This window comes from Scheffersomyces amazonensis, assembly GCF_036850825.1.
Source record: "Scheffersomyces amazonensis strain UFMG-HMD-26.3 chromosome Unknown RJT21scaffold_3, whole genome shotgun sequence".
Classification (NCBI taxonomy): domain Eukaryota; kingdom Fungi; phylum Ascomycota; class Pichiomycetes; order Serinales; family Debaryomycetaceae; genus Scheffersomyces; species Scheffersomyces amazonensis.
Genome location: NW_027042743.1, coordinates 1,451,181 through 1,470,337, shown reverse-complemented (window position 1 = coordinate 1,470,337; position 19,157 = coordinate 1,451,181). Strand labels below are relative to the sequence as shown.

General features: G+C 33.2%; 5 protein-coding genes across 5 annotated transcripts; 3 read left to right on the top strand and 2 right to left on the bottom strand. All coding sequences in view use genetic code 12, as the record gives it.

Moving 5' to 3' along the window:
* Positions 1-269: 269 nt before the first annotated feature.
* On the bottom strand, positions 270-2,006 carry RJT21DRAFT_84501 (putative permease; the record flags this gene model as incomplete). The annotated part of the gene is made up of 1 exon (XM_064885400.1): positions 270-2,006. One exon carries the CDS (start codon positions 2,004-2,006, stop codon positions 270-272), a length of 1,737 nt encoding a protein of 578 aa, XP_064738756.1.
* Positions 2,007-5,100: 3,094 nt separating this feature from the next.
* Positions 5,101-7,034, top strand: HGT17 (Hgt17p; the record flags this gene model as incomplete). The annotated part of the gene is made up of 2 exons (XM_064885444.1): positions 5,101-5,338; positions 5,443-7,034. The coding sequence occupies 2 exons, from the start codon at positions 5,101-5,103 to the stop codon at positions 7,032-7,034; spliced, it is 1,830 nt and encodes a 609-aa protein (XP_064738755.1).
* Positions 7,035-7,168: 134 nt separating this feature from the next.
* Positions 7,169-12,808, bottom strand: MLP1 (Mlp1p; the record flags this gene model as incomplete). Its single annotated transcript, XM_064883435.1, has 2 exons — positions 7,169-12,592; positions 12,698-12,808. The coding sequence occupies 2 exons, from the start codon at positions 12,806-12,808 to the stop codon at positions 7,169-7,171; spliced, it is 5,535 nt and encodes a 1,844-aa protein (XP_064738754.1).
* A 280-nt stretch (positions 12,809-13,088) lies between these two features.
* RPL40B (Rpl40bp) lies at positions 13,089-13,567 on the top strand (the record flags this gene model as incomplete). The annotated part of the gene is made up of 1 exon (XM_064881769.1): positions 13,089-13,567. A coding segment is annotated over exon 1 (154 nt), but the record flags the coding sequence as incomplete, so codon positions are not given.
* Positions 13,568-14,272: 705 nt separating this feature from the next.
* RJT21DRAFT_1437 (uncharacterized protein) lies at positions 14,273-19,122 on the top strand (the record flags this gene model as incomplete). Its single annotated transcript, XM_064883431.1, has 2 exons — positions 14,273-17,939; positions 18,965-19,122. The coding sequence occupies 2 exons, from the start codon at positions 14,273-14,275 to the stop codon at positions 19,120-19,122; spliced, it is 3,825 nt and encodes a 1,274-aa protein (XP_064738752.1).
* Between the last annotated feature and the right edge of the window lie 35 nt (positions 19,123-19,157).

The window sequence follows — 19,157 nt, the reverse complement described above, 5'->3', positions numbered from 1 at the left end:
CTACTACATTTACTACTACATTTATAACTCTGTCAGTTATCTAACTGTATAATATACTTAGATATATGTGTGGATATTCAGTTGTACCTATAGGGTTCTGTTTATAGAGTGTTCTGCTTATAGAGTGTTCTGTTGTTCTATTTATAGGTGTACTTATAGAGTGTTCTATACTGCTTATTGTTTTACTGCGAGTCATACGCACTCTAATGGCTGCAATAATTATAACTAACAATCATTAAACAATTATTTATATTAACTAATTATACTATTTAATCCCTCTTTAAATCAGTCTCATCTTCAACTTCAGATGGTACAAAATCAGGATCCGTAGCGGAATTATAGAGTATAATACCATTAGCCCTAGCATTGGCTCTTTCATCCTTCTTATAGAAGTATAATACAACAAATGTCCAAACAGATAATGCAAATGCAGAAGTAGCTGTAAATGAATATCCCTTTAAGAATCTGGGTGCTTCTACTGTAGGATACACCAATACAGCAATCCAAGCTGTAGATTGTTGAGCCAAGATATTAACTATAACCAAAATAATATTTCTTTCTCTAACATCCTTTCTAGATATATCACCCAACCATGAATAAAGAACAGGAGCCATGGCCCATGACCAATATTGGAGACACCAAGCAAACCATTTGGCTCGTTCAGGAATATACCATACTGCAAGTAATACATTTCCTGTAAAATTAAATACTTGACTGAAGATAATTGCAAACCATCTCAGATTAAATAAATCAGCAATTGAACAAGTTATAATTAACCATATAAGACCCAAACCAGGTGTTAATGCTGTATAATCTTGTAATTCTCCTGGACCAAAACGGGGCTTACCTTCATCATTCTTTAATGATTTTAACCAAAGGGCATAAGCACCAGAAGTACCATTAGTATTATTCCAACAGAAAATATTCCAAAGAGCCAATACTGGTAATTGCCATGAAGTAAGAATATTCTTTAAAAGTTTAACATCAAAGAAGTATTTAAGAGCATTTTCTCTTGGTTTGAAATCCTTTTGATCAGCAATCATTCTCTTTCTTGCCACTCTAATATCGGCATCTGTTAAGAATATACTATAACAATCCTGTGGAGTACCAGGAATCATATAAAATCCAAGTATACCTACAATAACAGAGATAATCCCATCAATAATGAAAATCCATTGCCAAGCGTCAAGTCCATTGATGCCTCCCATATTTCTTTCAATAGCTCCTGAAAGTAAACCGGAAGTAAGAACTCCAAGATATTGTCCAAGATAATAGAAACCAGCTCTTCTTGAGACTTCACCAGTACTACCTTTAAACCAAGATGCAAATAAACTATGATAAGCAATATAACTGGTAGCTTCAAAACCACCAATAAAGAATCTAAGAGCTTTTAAACCTTGAACATTAGTGACTCTATAAAGACAAATAGTCAATATAGACCAACAAAGATCTAAAGATGGTAAAACATAATTTAATGGGTAAGCATAAAGAATGTACATAAATGGAATTTGAAAAATAACATTACCCACAGTAAACATAACTTGAGTATTAACAAAATCATTACCTTTCATTCCAATAGCTTCTTGCATACCTCCAACATAAGCATTAGTTAAATTGGTTTGATCTAAATATTTAACCCAATAAGCCATTAATGAATAAAAAGTTAATAAGATATCCACTTTTAAAATAAGTCTCTTTTCAGCAGCAGTATCATCATCATGGAACCATTTATACCATTTTCTTTTATTCTTAACTGTCTTAGTAACTCTATACTCATATTCATCAAAGAACTTCCACCACTTTCTATCTTTTTCGTCTCTATACTCAAACACTTCATGCGATTTTTCATCAACTTCAGTAGTGGAAATTTTTTCTAATGAACTTTTTTCTTTACTATCATCGGTATTCTTCTGTAATTCAGGATAAGTGAAATTACCATTTTCATCTTCATCAAGAACACGTCTTGTTGGAATAAATCCCCATTTTAAGTTACTTGCAAAGCCCATATTTTCTGCAACCTTAATATTTTTTTTAGAAGGAGATCCTTTGCTACACAATGGGATTGCCTATGATATTTATATCCGACTTCATACTACCATCCCCAACCGTTTGAATCTTTATTAAATCTTTGCTAAATGATGGGACTGTCCTAAAGCGGTAATCATATTTTTTGCAAGCGCAACAAACTGTGGCTCCAGCCTAAAAATTTTCCGAACTAAAAATATTATTCCAACGGGAATGCTTTATAGCCAATCACGACATATCTCAGTCTTGCTTGTTATCATTATGATATGTCATGGGGGAGTAGTCCCATTAGGCTGTTGAGTGTGAGTAATGAGTGTGAAAGTGAACTGCTTAATTATATTCTGAACTCAAGAAGTCCAGCCGCGTGTAATTTTAAATTTAATTGTAACTGGTAACTGTAAATAAGGTATAGAATGTGGGCAACGCCGTATAATTCTCATAAATTATTTACTTTATAAAGGCGATATCCGGCACAAGCGGTTACTATAGTAATGGTCCTAACTACTCTATTAGATTTAAACGAAACCCACTAACATAACCTTGGAAAAGTTATGTTGCAAATCCACGTGAGGAAATTGGGGGTGGTGGGGGAGGCGACGGTGGACACAAAGATTAAGTCTTATTGGAACTATTTTATTAATAATTTTAATGTAACAATGAGTTGATGAACCAAATGAAGATAGTTAGGCTAATGTCTTCATTAGGTAATTAAGTTAAATTAGTTAAATTGATCAAATGTTATAACGGCGTTCATTTAATCACCGCCATAATTTTTTCACATTAGGTTCGGATATTCATGGTAATTCAAGGATATTCTGTATAATTACAAGATAATAATTGAGAAAAAATATCCTTATCTCTGGAACTTGCAATTTACTAAATTAAGCCAACCCACAGTTTTTTTTGCTCGTATTGGGATAGGCTTTTCATCCAATCAGAGCCGAATACACCAAAAAGCAGTAGTAGATTAAATTCTCGTAAACTTCAATAACTAGTAATTAAATTATCATTGCAGCCAGAGTTGTGGACATTTTGGTAATTAAAGTTGCTACCAAAAGATCCTTGAATGGTTCGATATTTCCCACAATGGTAGACCTGGTGAAATCTGTCGATCTCCTGAAATTGCATCTTTGTGCTGTAAATAAAAAATAATTTAAAGCATATTAAAGCATATAATTCGGAAAACCTTGAGCTTTTGACGAATCACGTCAGCTGATCCAGTCGTACAACCCTTGTAAATCAAAGAACATCCAAATATACGCAGCAAGCTACCCGAACCGATGTTAACATCGCACCTGACTTGTGAAATGACTAATTACTTGACTATTCTGTAACTGTAACTGTAACAATAACTCAAAATGTAAGTCAGGCTATAGATACTTCTTTTAGTTCAAGCAAATAAATTTCAAAAAGTGACAAATCTAGAGATATATAGAGTTGAGCAAAGATTTCAAATAAAATGGCTGCAATCGATCGAAACCATTGAAACCCAATGGGATGTGCATTTAAATCTGAAGTAGTTTACTCTTGCGACATATAGCAACAATAAGGAGATTTTATTGACCCCCCAATTAATTGACGGACCGGCTCCTATTGCATTTCTTACTCCGATCCTATCCATATATGCACTTTCTGATCTTACTGACTACTACAATACTCCTTATCAATTTTGCCAACAAAGCTTACTAGTTATCCCTCCACCTAACTATCAATAAATTTTGCAATAATCTTCCCCTCCTCAAGCCTCAAGAGGAGGCACAGGAAGAGGAGATAGACGACAAGCCAATCATCTTGGCCGATGACATAAAATCGGAGTAGTTACGGTTGGAATGTGTTTGTGGCAATTTACAAAATGCTAAAGTTTTATTGGTCAAATTGTATGTAACTGAAGGCTTACTGCAAATTTGATATCAAAGCTATTCCGGGTTATGGGTTAATTAGGACTAAAGTGGTCTAAGTGGGGCACATAAGTGGGGGATCGAAGTCCCTGTTCCTGTCAGTTTGTTCTGTGTTTTGAACTCTGGATTTACATGCAGTCGCATCTCAAAGCGCAATGTTTAACGCAAAAAGTTTCGTTTAGCTGGCGAACTCCGGACGGGTAGTCAAGGTGGGGAAGCATATTTATTTATATTCACACTGTTTATTATTGGATATTAGCTTATCATGTTTGTTCTAATTCCAATGTTTAGTGATATTAGGTTACCTCGGTTGGTCATTACATTCATCATAAGAGTCAGAATCTACACGAGCTCATTGATGTAAGGCGGACCGCAGCATTTTACTTTTGGTGGGAGTTGTGGTGGCCTGAAACTGTTTGATGCGTGAGGGTAAAGCCTTTTACCCCACTTCTATCCCAAAAATTTCCAATTCTTTGCTGAGCCTTGATTACCTAAACAAAAGACATCGGTATTATAACTAAGGATGATGGGCTAGTTTAATGCCGCACCTTGCTATTCTCTAATTCTTTGAGTAATACTAACATACCATAATTGAATCCAAATACCTCTCGATAATATCACACGTAACATTAGATGTGACTTCGCTCCTTGGGAGTTCAATAAACAATCCAAGATTTATCTCCACCTTTATGAACCCCATTCTTTAAACCTTCTTTCTTTGTCATATTCCAATTTGAGTCCCGGAATAAATGACTAAAAAATAATTGTTGAATTTTTCTGGACAAAATATGCAAGTGTAAAATTACCTCTATTATTATTGCAGCACCTTTGGAATGTTTTCCATAATTAGTTAAATTGAGGTGAGGTGAGGTTTAAGCTTTCATTGTGCAGAGAATTTGAGCTATCACTCCGATACTTCCCCACATTGGTTGTTATGCACGGAGTAATACAATAGCCTTCATTTGATCAATAATTTTTTATCGTTGAACATATCCAATGTAGAGTATATATGTAGAGATGTAGACTCGATAATTCTTGATTTCTTAATTTCTTGATTTCTTGGAAAGTATCCTACTTGAGCAAAATTATCTAGTAATTAAAGTTTGCTTGACAGATCCAAAGTTGAATTTTTTCTTGGTATTCTCAAACTCTTTAACTTTAGCTAAATAAATACAATATGTTGGATAAGAAAGACAAGGAAGATAAGGATAATGCTTCCATTTCTTCGCAAAGGTCAGATGGTGAAAAGGGTGTATTAATCCCAGAAAGTTATCATAAACCTCAACAAAAGAAGAAATTTAAATGGCAAATTGGTCACGATGATTCACCACCAGAAATCTATAATATGACACTTTACTTGACAGTATTTGTTTATGGTTTATGTGGTGCTGCTAGAGGTTATGATGAAGGTAACAGTAAGTATTAATTTTGTTATACCCCTTATGACGTGTTGTAATATTTTTTCAACTCTCATTTTTTACCGCTTATCGAGTGTGATACTAACTTTGCAACCATTTAGTTTCGGGAAATATTAGTCTTCCATCCTTTCAAACTAGATTTGGACTTAATGATAAGTCTAAGAGTGCCAATGAACTTGCTGATTTGAAATCCAATATTACATCTATGGTTCAATTAGGTTCTATTGGTGGAAGTATTCTTGCCATGTATACGGTTGATAGATTAGGTAGAATTAGAGCTTTACAAGCAGTATGTGTTTTATGGATTGTTGCAACGGCTATTCAAATTAGTTCTACAAGTGTAGGACAATTATATGCTGGTAGATTACTTGAAGGTTTAGCTATTGGACAAACTACCACTATTGGTCCAAGTATGTCTGAAATTGCTCCAAGTAGAATTAGAGGTCTTTGTGTATCTATCTTTTCAGGAGCTGTATATTTTGGAATTATGTTGGGATATTTTGCTAATTGGGGTACAGCCCTTCATATTTCTAATACTTCTGATGCCCAATGGAGAATTACTCTTTGTTTAAAGATAATATTAGCTGGTTTAATATTTATTTTTTCATTTTTATTTTGTGTGGAATCTCCAAGATGGTTATTAAAAGTTAATAGAGCCGATGAAGCCATTGAGAAATTATCTAAATTAAGACATTTACCACCTGATCATCCTTATGTTGTTGCAGAAATTAGTGATATTAATGAACAAGTATTATCAGAAAAGGAAGCTACCAGAGATACTAATATTTTCCAAAAATTTAAAGATATTATTATGGTTAAATCTTTAAGATATAGATTCTTTGTGGTATGTGCTATGGCCCAAATCTTGGGTCAATGGTCTGGAGCTAATGCTGTTACTATTTATGCTTCACAATTGTTTAGTTTTGCAGGGGTTGTAGGAACTGATCAATTAAAGATGTCTGCTATTTTAGGGGTTGTTAAATTTGTATCAGCATACTTGAGTGCTTTCCTCTTTATTGATTTCCTTGGTAGAAGAAAAGCATTATATATTGGACTTAGTTTACAATTAATAACCATATTATATTTTGCTATATTCATGACTATAGTCCCAGAAGCATCTAATGCTAATGCAGTCTTAAGTCCATCACAAAAGAAAGCAGCTCAAGGAGCTCTTGCTGCTATTTTCCTTTCAGGAACTGGTTGGACTATGGGTTATAATAATATTCAATATTTACTTGGATCAGAATTATTCCCATTAAAAATTAGATCTTTTGCCCAATCATTAGTTATGGTATTACATTTTGCCAATCAATATGGTAATTCAAAGGCTTTACCATTAATGATTATAACTATGACAAATTATGGGGTATTTTATTTCTTTGTAGGAATTATGGTTATTGGATTAATTTGGTGTTGGTTCTTTGTCCCTGAAGTGGCTGGTAGATCCTTAGAATCAATGGAAGATATCTTTAATTTACCATGGTATTTGATTGGGAGAAAAGGGGCTGAATTATGTCCTGATTATTCTGAAATTAATAAGATTAGTCATACTGATTCCAGAGGTAATACTTATGTTGATCATGTGCATTACAATATAGATGAATCTAAAGTGAAACAAGAATTCATTGAGAATGCTGAAAAGGAACCTGCTACCAGTAGTAGTAAGTTACTTGAACCTTCTGAAAGTGTTTAAGGTTTATGTTTATGTTTATGTTTAGTTTAGTTTAGTTTAAGTTTAGTTTAAGTTAGTTTTAGTCTAAGTTTTAGTTTTAGGTTAGTAGATATAAATATATTTGGTTTATATTTGGTTTATTAATACACAATTACTTATTCCTTTTGCTTTTTGTTAGCTCCAGGATGATTATTTTGGCTTCTCTTCTTTTCATTCTTGGCCTGTTTCTTAGTTTCTACCGTGGCTGTTGGATGATGCACAGTAAGAGTCGACTCAGTGAAAGGGTACCCTAAAGGTTTTGATGATTTAGTTTCTGGTACTGGTGATGGAGCAGGTGAAGTACCCTTTGGTAGAGCTTGAGTTGGTTGTGTTGGTTGTGCTGATTGTGCTGACTGTGCTGGAGTTGATTGCGCAGATTGTGGTGATTGGACTGCTTGAACTGGTTGAGTTGTTTGTTTAACAGGCTGTTGAATAGTTTGTTGAACTGGCAGAACTGGCTTAGACTGAAAGTTTGGTTTGGCAGGTACAGATCCAGGGAAACTAAAAGGTCCAGGAGCCATATTAAATGGTAAAGCAAATGGATTAACCCCTACTGGAAATGATTGATTAAATCCAGGAACTGGAACTGGAGTAGGAGTTCCAGTTCCTGATGGAGCAGGAGCAGGTGACCCTTTTTCTAATCGTTCAAGCTTCTTATTAAGCATCTTTATCTTAACTTCAAAGAGCTTTTCAACTTGAACTTTAGTCTTGGTCTTTTCATCTTCAATTTGATTATTGAATTCCTCCTTCAACTTCTTAATCTCCTGTTCATGTTGCTCATTAATTTTCGTTAATGCCAAGGCATTACTATCTCCATTCTGAACTTTAGCTTCATACTCCTTTTCCAATTCCTCCTTTCTTTTACTAATGGATTCTTCCAATTCCTTAATCTTTTCTTGTACAGCTGCTTCTAATTCTTTCTTGGTACTTTCTACATTACTATTTCCATTGGTATCGGTATTGGTATTGGCCTTAACTTTACTTATTTCTTCCTCAAGTTTCTTATCAAACTGAGCTTGTAAATTAGTTTCAAGTTCAGCCTTCTGTTTCTCGAATTCGGCATTCAACTGACTGACTTTACTATCAATTTCTTCTTCCAGTTGAGATTGTGGTTGAGCCTTTAATTGAGCTAATTCAGCACTTAATTTCTGAGACTCAGATTGCGCTTCCGACAATTGTTTTAATAATTTCTCTTCAACATTCTTAACCTCTTCAACTTTACTGGCACTAAGTTTAGCAATCTCTTGATTTAAATTGGCAATGGTTGAATTACTTTCACCAATTCTTTCATTCAAGGAAGTGATTTTGGAATTGGCTTGTTTGGTAATATCATTCAATTTCGATCTTAAGGTTTGAATAGTAGCTTCTGATTCAGGAGTTCCTGCTGTTACATTAAGTCTTAATCGATCATTTTCTTCTTTAATTAAAGCAACCTGTTGCTTTTGAATATCTAATTCTGTAGTTAATTGTTCAAATTTACTCTTGGTAGGAATTAATTCTTCTTCTACCAAATCAAGTTGTTGTTGTAATGATTTAATGATATTATCTTTACTAGATAATTCATTTCTTAAGGTGATATTACTTTCTCGGAATACATTCAATTGTTCCAATTGTTCAGTAATTTGATTACTTTCTTTACTACTAATTGCTAAATCAATTGAACTAGCTTGAGATTTGGTTAAGATACTCTTGGCAATTGATAAATCTTCTGAGACTTGGACAAGTCGTTGAGATAATTTCCGATTCTCATCTTCAAGTACAGAAACTTTGGCTTCAAATGATTCCTTTTCTCTTCTTAAGAAACTTACTACATCCTTAAGTTCATTAGTTCCTGAATCAGCTTCATCTACTCCTGTTCCTGTTCCTGTTCCCTTACTTAATTCAATTTGATTTAATAGTATACCATTCTGTTGTTTTAATTCTTCAATCGTAACTCGTCCAGCTTCCAATTCTTCTTCAATGGATATCTGATGGGCTGATAATGCTTCTTGTTTAGAATTCAATTCCGCCGTTATATGGGCCACAGAATCTCGTAAGCTTTGAATCTCATTCTTATACTGTTCTACACTATCCTTTAACTCCACAATAGTCTGAGATAATCCATTATTCTTTTGTAATTCTTCATGATACTTGGCTTGAGCATCCGTACTAATTTGAGTTTGAAGTTGTAAATCTTTACTAACACTCGCCAATTTTGCATTAAAGCTTTGTTCCATCGTATCATAAGCATTGGCTTTAATTTCAAATTCATTGAGTGACGTTTTCAAACTATTAATTTCATTAATATGTGATTGTTTATTGACATCTAATTCCCTTGTGGTTTGTTCAAGTTGTGCTTTAACTCGATTAATCTCTTGATTAAGTTGATTCTTCTCTTGTTCAACCAATTTATATTTGGCTTGGGTATCTTGTTTATACTCTTCATAACTATTAGTAGCATTAACCAATGCTTCTTCACTAGCTCTAGCCAAATTAGTTAAATCATCTATTTGACTTTCGGCAATCTTTAAATCTTCCTTTAATTGAATTATCTCAATTCTTAATCCTTGTTTAGTAGAATCATCATCTTCATTATTATCATTCTCAGTTTCAAGTTGTGCTTGAGCTTGTGCGGTTTGTCGTCTAGTTAAGGAATTAGTTAATTCTTTAATTCGATCATTTAAATGGCCGATCACAGCTTCCTTCTCATTTAATTTATGTTTAGTTTCTAATAACTGTTGACTAACTTCACCAACTTGCTCTAATTTAACATTTTGAGCCTTTAACGCTAAATCAGATTGATTAGATAAGATATATAATTTCTCTTCTTTATCACTAAGAATTTCTTGTAATTGTTGATAATTTTCAATGGATTTATTTAATCTCTCCGTCAATTCTGAAGCGGATTCATCACGAGATTTTAATAAGGATTGTAAATTTAATACAAATTCATTTAATTTAACTTTATCCGATTTAAGTTGATCAATTTCTACTTTTAATGAGCCAATTACCGACGAATTGAATTGCTTTTCGGCTTCAAGATTATTAACATTAATGGACATTTTATTGATATTCCCTTCAACATCTCGAAGTTCATTGGATTTTCGAATTAATAAACTTTCTTGTTTATTGGTTTGTTCCTTCCAGAATAATACATCTTGACGTAATTGATTGATTTCTTGACTAGAATTGTCAATTGTCTTCCGACTATTTTCAAGTCTTGTTTCTGCTAATTGTACCAGATTATTGGCATTAGCTAATTGTAAAGATAATTCATTCTTTTCGGTAGTTATGTGACGAATCTTATCATTTAATTCATTAATGATTTTACTATTTTGATCTTGAATATGTTTAAGTACTCCCTCACTATCCACTAGTTTCTGTTTTAAATCTTCATTAATTTCTGTCAAGTATCGACTATCATTTCGTGTCATTATACTTCCATGATTACCTGATTTAAGTATATCTCTTTCTTTAACTACAGCATCATATTTAATAGTTAAACTATCCAATTCACTTTGAAGGGTTAAGATAGCATCTTTAGCTTCTTCAATGGCTGCTGATTCAATACTAGAAGATTGTTGAGATTTAGTTTCTAAACTTTGACTCAATTGACGAACAGCCGTAAGTAATTCCGAATTCTTTCGTTGTAATTCTATAATACTGGCGAAATCTACTAATCGATCCGAAATGATTTTATCGGATTCAGTTTCTCCGTATGATTCATAATGGCCACTCTTTTGTAATATACTTTCAATGGCTTTCTTTTCTTCACTACTTAAAGGATCTTGATCATTATCTCTAATTCTTGAATGAATTAAATAATAACATAATTGACGGCCAAGATCTCGAGCTAAACGTTTAATTGATCCAAGTTCATTTTCATATTCAATAGCTCGAGATTTTAATCGATTGGCATCCTTTTCAACTTGGGCCTTTTCTGATCGAATGGTTTCAACTTTACCAATCATTTCCTTTATAGATGATTCATAAAATTCAATTTGTTCTCGATAATTTGTTATTATGGGTTTTTTAGATTCTAATTCATTAACAAATGATTCAAGTTGATTAGCCAATTTCTCCTTTTGAGATCTTTCTAATAATAATTGTTTCTTTAAATGACTAAATTCAGAATATAATGATGATAATGAAATCCCTTGAGATGAAGCTATAAGAGCAGAAGAATCAGTTAATTTGGGTAATTCAGTTTCTTTATGTAATTCTTTATCTAATAATTCTTCAGTATGTTTAATCCGTTCTTCTAATTCAATTACTCGTTCTTGCTTTATAGAAAGTTCATTTCTTAAAGAATTTAATGAATTTGTAGATTTCTGTTTAATATCTTCAATATAACTTTCTAATTGATCTATACGATGAGACTTTTGATCATTTTGAATCTTTGATAATTCAATAAGATCATTTTTATTATCAAGTTCCTTTAAGAATTTCGCCTTTTCAAATTCATATTTAGAACTTGAAGTTGATACAAGTTGAACTTCTCGATCATTTCTTTCAGTTAATTCATTTAATTGATCATTTAATGATTTATTAAGTTTTTCTAAACTATCATTTCTTGAACTTAAATTGGTAATTTGATTGGAAGTTAATACATATTCCGATTCATGTTTTTTAATTAATTCAGTAAATCTGGTTTGAGTTGATTTAAGTTCTTCATCATACCATTTAGTTTGATTCTTTAAATAATCCACTTCATTATTTAATTTGGAAATATTAAGTTTTAAATTAAAATTATCATTTCGATGATTATTAATTTCTTTAGTTAATTCATTAATCCTTTTACTTTGTTCAATATTGGTATTAGATAATTGATTAATAGTTTCAGTATATTTATAACTACTTTGGGTAGAGGAATCTTGTAATTGTTGAAGTTCTTGATTAGTTTGAGTTTCTTGATGATGAAATTTATTACTTTCTTCAATTAATAATTTATTAGATTCTTCCAATTGTTTAATTTGTTGTTGATTCTTAGTTAAATTTTCACTTAATGATTCATTTTCAATAGTTAATTGATTAACTGTACCACTAGTAGTTCGAAGTCGATTCTTTAATTCATTTATAACTTTATGAGATGTATTTTGATTCAGTTCTGCTTGTAATTTTATGAATGAATGAGTAGAAATGAGTTCATTATAATCAGTAGCTTTCTTTTGAATGGCATTTATGATATTACTATCGAGAGAACTGATGAATTGTTCAGGAATGGTGAGGAATGACAGGATTATGGAGATTGAATCAGCAGAAGGTTGTGGTGCTGGTTGTGTAACTATAGGTGATGGTTCTGGTACAGTTTCCTGTACTGGTACTGCTTCCTGTACTGGTACTGTTTCTGGTTCAGGTACTGCTGGACTAACTGACTCAACAGGTTGAACTACCAGTTCAGTTACTGTCTCAGTTACTGGTTCAGTTACTGGTTCAGTTACTGGTTCAGTCACTGGCTCAACTGTCTCAGGTACTGGTTCAACCACCAGTTCAACCAGTGCAGTCACTGGCTCTATTCCTTCCTCTACCACATCAGACTCAGGTACCGTATCAGATACTGACTCAACCACTCGCTCAGTTGACTCAACCACTCGCTCAGTTGACTCAACCACTCGCTCAGTTGACTCACCCTCTGTCTCCACTTGTGACTCCACTTGTGACTCCACGGTCAACGGTTCATCTAACTCAGTTACTACATCCATTGCATCTCCTGCATCCTGATCATGGTCTCCAATGACTTCCTGCACGACCTCTGAGTCTTCACTTGGGTCACTCATAACTGTCAATGACTCTCAATGGCTTTAAAGTTGTTAATTATTATTATACTAGTCCTATTTGGGCTGCTAATTAAGCGCTGGTTAAGTTTAGGCTAAACATTGCGACATGGAACGACATGATATTGATGTCGTATTTTGGGCGAATCCGCGTGCCAGGGTAGGAGCCCTAATCTGCGAGAGAATGCACATGACCCTCTCAAATCATTTTCATTTTCATTTTTGAATTCTGGCTGGAATAGGCCCATGCGGCTCAGGTCACCGACTCTTCCCTCTATGCAGGGCACCCACTCGAAAATTTTCCATCCACCTCTACAAAGAAAAATTAAATGCTTTCATACTACTTTTACTAGTAACAACTTTCTTGATACTTCAGTCAGATAATAACCATTAAAGATGATTGAACCATCATTAAAGGCTTTAGCTTCCAAATATAACTGTGAAAAGTCTATCTGTCGTAAATGTTACGCCAGATTACCACCAAGAGCCACTAACTGTCGTAAGAGAAAGTGTGGACACACTAATCAATTAAGACCAAAGAAGAAGTTAAAGTAAACTATTCAACCTTACATTCAGCATATTTCATGGTATATTCTTTTATTAATTCCATTCCTGTTCATTTAATGATAATGAAAATGAAAAAGAATAATTATTTCGTTAAATTCCAATAGATGATATATGGGTTTTACATTGTGAATATTATTGATGAAAGAATTGTATTTAGCTTAGTATGTTCATTTTAATATAAAATCTTACGTTATATCATATTATGAGAGTGAAGAAGAAGACAGACAGACAGAGAAGATACTCATAGCACTGACAGGTACTCACACAACTACAATACAGACAGTACTCACATCACTACACTATAGTATAGTACAATACACTATAGTATAGTACAATACACTATAGTAGAGAAACTATACATTCAGTTGTTCACTACAACAGTTAGTCACTCAGTCAGTCATAACTTCCACCACTCAATGTAGTACCGTACCGTTGACCAGAGGATTATTATTTTGTATTCGGTTGTAAGCGAGATGCACGCACCATAGTAACCACTCACTACTCTACTGACTACACTGTAAATATATCCGGTTACGCAGTAACTGTCGCTACAAAGTCACTACTAATTAAACTATTTAGCAGTCACTATGAACTACTCACTATTCTACGAACTACCTTAAGTAACTCCCTACAACTTTTGTAGTAGTTAGTCTCTCTCTCCTCTCTCTCTCTCTCTCTCTCCCTCTCCCCCATCAGCTCGAGCCGTCTTTGTCATCAGGGAAAAGTCGTGTCCTCGCCCACCCTTTGATGGAAAACACCTTAGCCAACACTGGGTGATAAGCTTAACTACTACTATTTTAGACCTTAGTAGATCTCTACTACGTGTATATAGCCAGCGACTGGAATCTTCATTAATCCCAGTTGTCGTTGGCCCCTTTTCTCGGGAGTTTTTTCTACATCATGAACTCCAATAACGCCAATCCTCATCCAGATCTAGTGGTCAATAATAAACTCCTCCACCATCACACATCCATACCACCACAGCAATCACCGCAACCGCAATCCCAACAAATTGAACAAATATCTGGTTCTCAACCTCAAAAAAGACAAAGTAGTTTATCGACTTATATGATTGGTAATTCAAATAAAAGAATGCCAACGGCCGGTCCGGCTCAAGAGTTTCAATATGGCTCATCGCCCACTACAAGATATCAACCAATGAATACTAATAATCCTATGGCAAGAAGTAATATAAGGAGGAATCTTACTACTACGGGTGGTGCTATGAAGACTCCAACTCCTTCGGCTTATGATGTTCCTTCAAGTCCTAATACAAATCCCTTAACTAATTTATCTAATCAAAATCATTCAGATCTGTCTGATTCAAACCCCGTCATGGATCAACATGATATAGGTCATAATGATGTATCATCAATTACAGGAGAATCGAATATAAATCCCGTTAAATCATCTGATATTCAACTGGATCAGCAACTGCAACTGCAACTGCAGCAGCAACTGCAACAACAACAATCGTCATCATCATCATCATCAGCAAATCAACATCGAGCCATGTCTGATGAAGAACAACAATTGGCTACAAAATTAAAGGAAACTTATAAGAATATTGTTAATTTTGAAGAGATTGTTCAAAAGAATTGCATTGAAATCACCGTTAAAATTAATCAAATCACTAGTAATGTATCTAATACACCCAATATGAATATGAATATGAATATGAATATGAATATGTATGGGAATTCCCCATTAATTAATCAACAATTATCATCCTCAGTAAATTCCAATAATTCAATTACATCCAATACAGTTAAAACTTCAGAATTACTGAATGATTTATGGACAGTTTATCATCATAATATAACTTTATTAGATAATTATTATGATTTTCTTGTCACGGCATTAAAACCTTCATCCAATCAAACACAATTTAAAACCGGTAAAAATATTGTCGAATTATATAAAATTCCTCGGAGAATGTGGGTTTATGGAATTGTGGGATTTCTTGAAGTTTTAAAGAATATTATAAGTATATTTCAAGATCATGAAATTTGTTCATGCTTTATATCTTATTGTTTTAATATTATATCAAATTTAACTGATCCAGCATTAGAAATGGAAGGTTGGTGGCTGGAAAAATTAGGAGATTTATCAAGAATGGCAATTGCTTTATATCCTTCTAAATTTATTGATTGGAAAATTAGTGCAGAATACTGGTATTCTATTGCTATGAAAACTTTATATGGTCATGGGAAAATTTATTATCATATGTGTACTGTTCAACAAGATAATTTAGATGCTTTAGTTAATATTGGTAAATCAGTAATTTGTCGAGATCCCTTTGTTCCAACTCAACATTATTTAAAATTAGTGGTTGAGAATATTTGTACTCAAAGAAATATATTATCATTATTAGAATTACCAATTATTGATTTTATAAAGATTCATAAAGTTTTATTAAGTATTTATTCTAGTAATAGAAATGATGGTACATCGGTTTCGAATTCGGTTGAAAGTATTCATGATACTCAACTTCAATATGGAATAGATCTTGTAACTCGGTATGGTCTTACTTTTGGTTCCGATTCTAATGGGTATAATTTCTTTACGAGAGAATTGTATACTGCTACGGGTGTTACATTGATTAGTGATCCTAACCATCCTTATTATTTACAACAACAGCAGCAGCAGCAACAACAGCAGCAGCAGCAACAGCAACAGCAACAACAACAACAGCAGCAACAGCAGCAACAGCAACAACAGCACCTGCCCAGCGCAACAAACGCCATAGAAAAGATGAACTTCTGGTTTAATAAAGGTTCTTCATTTGCCATTGCTAATATTAATCATTTAGTAGGATTAGGAGATGCCAAGAATCCATTTTCCAAGATCTTTATGTTACCAGAAGCTCTTAAAGAAAGAAAAGATAAGAAAGATCGAAAACGGAAGTCGAGAGTTTCTCAAACTCAACAACAAGTTGAAGAAGCCATAAATGGAGTTGAAGGTCAATCCATTACTGCATTAGATTTAAGTGAAAATGATTGGTTTTATTGTTTACAATTTATTAATAAATCCGTGTTGGAATTATCGGTTCGAATCTTAAATCATTACTTAATTGGTCCAAAACAAGCTTCAACTGGTCATGTTATTGTTTGGTTATATTTTTTGATTTCCGTTGGTGAAGCATCGCAAAAATTCCCGACTTCTAAGCCAATGTTTGAATGGTTATTTAAAAAATTATTCCCCTGGGAATCCTTTATTAACTATTTAAATTCCTTACTTTCTATTATTAAGAATAGTGCAAGATTAAGTGAATTATGTAGTCATTATATTAATAATTATCCAGATTATATTCATTATTTTAATAATAATGAAACCCTTCCTGAAGTTTGGAAATGTTGGGGTACATTATGGTTTGATTGTATTGAATTAAAATGTGATTATACTGATGTAGAATCAGCCGGAGTTAAAAATAGTAATTTATTTGATATGCCAGCTTGTGGAACTTATCCAGTTGTAACTATGCCAACTGAATCAGATCAAAAATCTCGGAAAACTATGGAAAGTGAAAATGATGAAAGAATTATTAGAATTATCTTATTAGCTAGAGTATTGGCAGATCTGTATGATTTTGGACTTGTTAGAACTCCCAATGAATTTAAATATGATGAAAATATTCATAGTACAACTGATTCATCGGTAGTTTTATCAAATAATTCAAGACCAGGAGATCCTTATTCTTATATGGAAGAATTTCTTTTGAGTGATGGAAGATTTGTTCAAAATAATTTTCTTCAAGCTATTTCACTTGATAATTTATATAGTGCTAATGATGGATTTAGTATTGCTCAAAAGGATACTTTATGGTTTGGAAGATTTGATAATGAGGATGAAGAAGATGAAGAAGAAGAAGCATATTCTGAATTTGAAGAAGATATGTCTGACCAACAACAACAACACCACCAACAAGAACTGGTTGTAGCAAATGCCGAATATTATGGAAATCCAAATATAAATATAAATTCCGAATTTATTGATGGAAATCTTGGAGAATACATGGATACTAATATTACTTACATTACTTTAGATACAAATATTTGGTTAAAACATTGTGGTAGAGTATTTAAATGTGTTCGGAATGGAATCTTTAAGATTCTGATTCCTTTAATTGTATTTCAAGAATTACGAGCCCTTCGAAAATCTGCAGAAGCAACAATTGCGGATGCAGCTACAAGATCAGTTATTATAATTCGTGAATTATATTTATCCAAAGAAATCTTACCATTAAGATATGATGGAACCGTTGCGTCTGATATTAATGAAACAACGGAATTTGAAAATAATTCGAATTGGAGATCCAGTGTTGATGAAACCATCTTAAATTCAGTTAATGAAAATGATGAGATTGGTAAAAAACTGGCTAAGGGTATAAATCAAAGATTATCAATTTATCGAGCCAATAAAGAGGAACAAAATCAATCTAATCGTGCTGCAAATTCAGTCATATTAAATTCTAAACATGCTCGATTATTTCGGTACTGTATCTTAATTACTGACGATAGAAACTTGCGACTTCGAGCTAAAACGGTGGGACTTGTAAGCTTTCAGAGTCGATGGTTCTTTAATCAATTAGAGAATATCTTTGCTCGGATGTGTATAGATTAGTTTGGCCCTGGCCCTACACTACCGCTGCCTACCCTAGATATCATTTCATATCATTTCATATCATTTCATATCATTTCTAACTAGCTTAGCTAGCATTATTATATAGTAAAGAATCAAAAAAAGTTACCCTTCTAAGCCATATAAAAAAGCAATTAATTAACTATGACATATTAATCCTTAATTATAATTATAATTGTCCATGTGTGGTAATGGCACAATTTTGCAGTATATATACAAGTAAAAGTACGCTGTAGACTTTAGTTTAATTTAGCTTAAATTTATCTTTTATTATAGTAAGCCTTATGTCATTAATCCTCATACTTATTAGTATAGTATTTCCTCCCTTATCAGTGTATCTCAGTGTTGGACTCACCAGTGTGTTGGCATTAAACTTATTACTCACTTGTTTATTATATATCCCCGGAATAATTCATGCCTTATACATTACGACTCATGCTACAGAGTATCAAAGTTATGATCAAATAGTGGGTCACGTTCGAAATAATCAAAGACATAGACATAGTATCGAATCCGCCGCTTCCACCAAAGTAACTACTCTCAGATCATGCTCATCTACGATGCTTACATTAAATGTTCCAAGAGTGGCTATGGCTATGGCTACACCTGTCACTCCGCCAAATCCTTAAGTAGAGTCATGAATGACTAAAATCTGGGGGGGGGGGGGGGGGGGGGGGGGGGGGGGGGGGGGGTGGATAGTTCGGTATATAACAACCATAATATTATAGGTGGTGTCTCCTGCACACAGCAGCCCCTAATAAAAGTCATCCAAAACAAATAAAAGGAACTCGAATGTATCCGTTTGAAGTAAGTAGATTTATTCAGAATTGCTAAATTGCTCAATTGTTTGGATTTTTAAGTAATCAATCGATCAAAACTTTCAGTTAACTTGTTCATTCACTTACAATTGACTTATTACATATTCATTTCGGAAATTAATCATGGATTCAGAAAAAATCATTGCTATTATTTTAGCCCTTTTCTTACCTCCATTAGCTGTCTTTATGAAAGTTGGTGCTACAACTCCATTATGGATTGATTTAGTATTATGTCTTTTCATTTGGTTCCCTGCTATTTTATACGCTTTGTATATTGTCTTAAAGGATTAAGTGATTAAGATTAAGTTGTTATGTGGTTACTCATT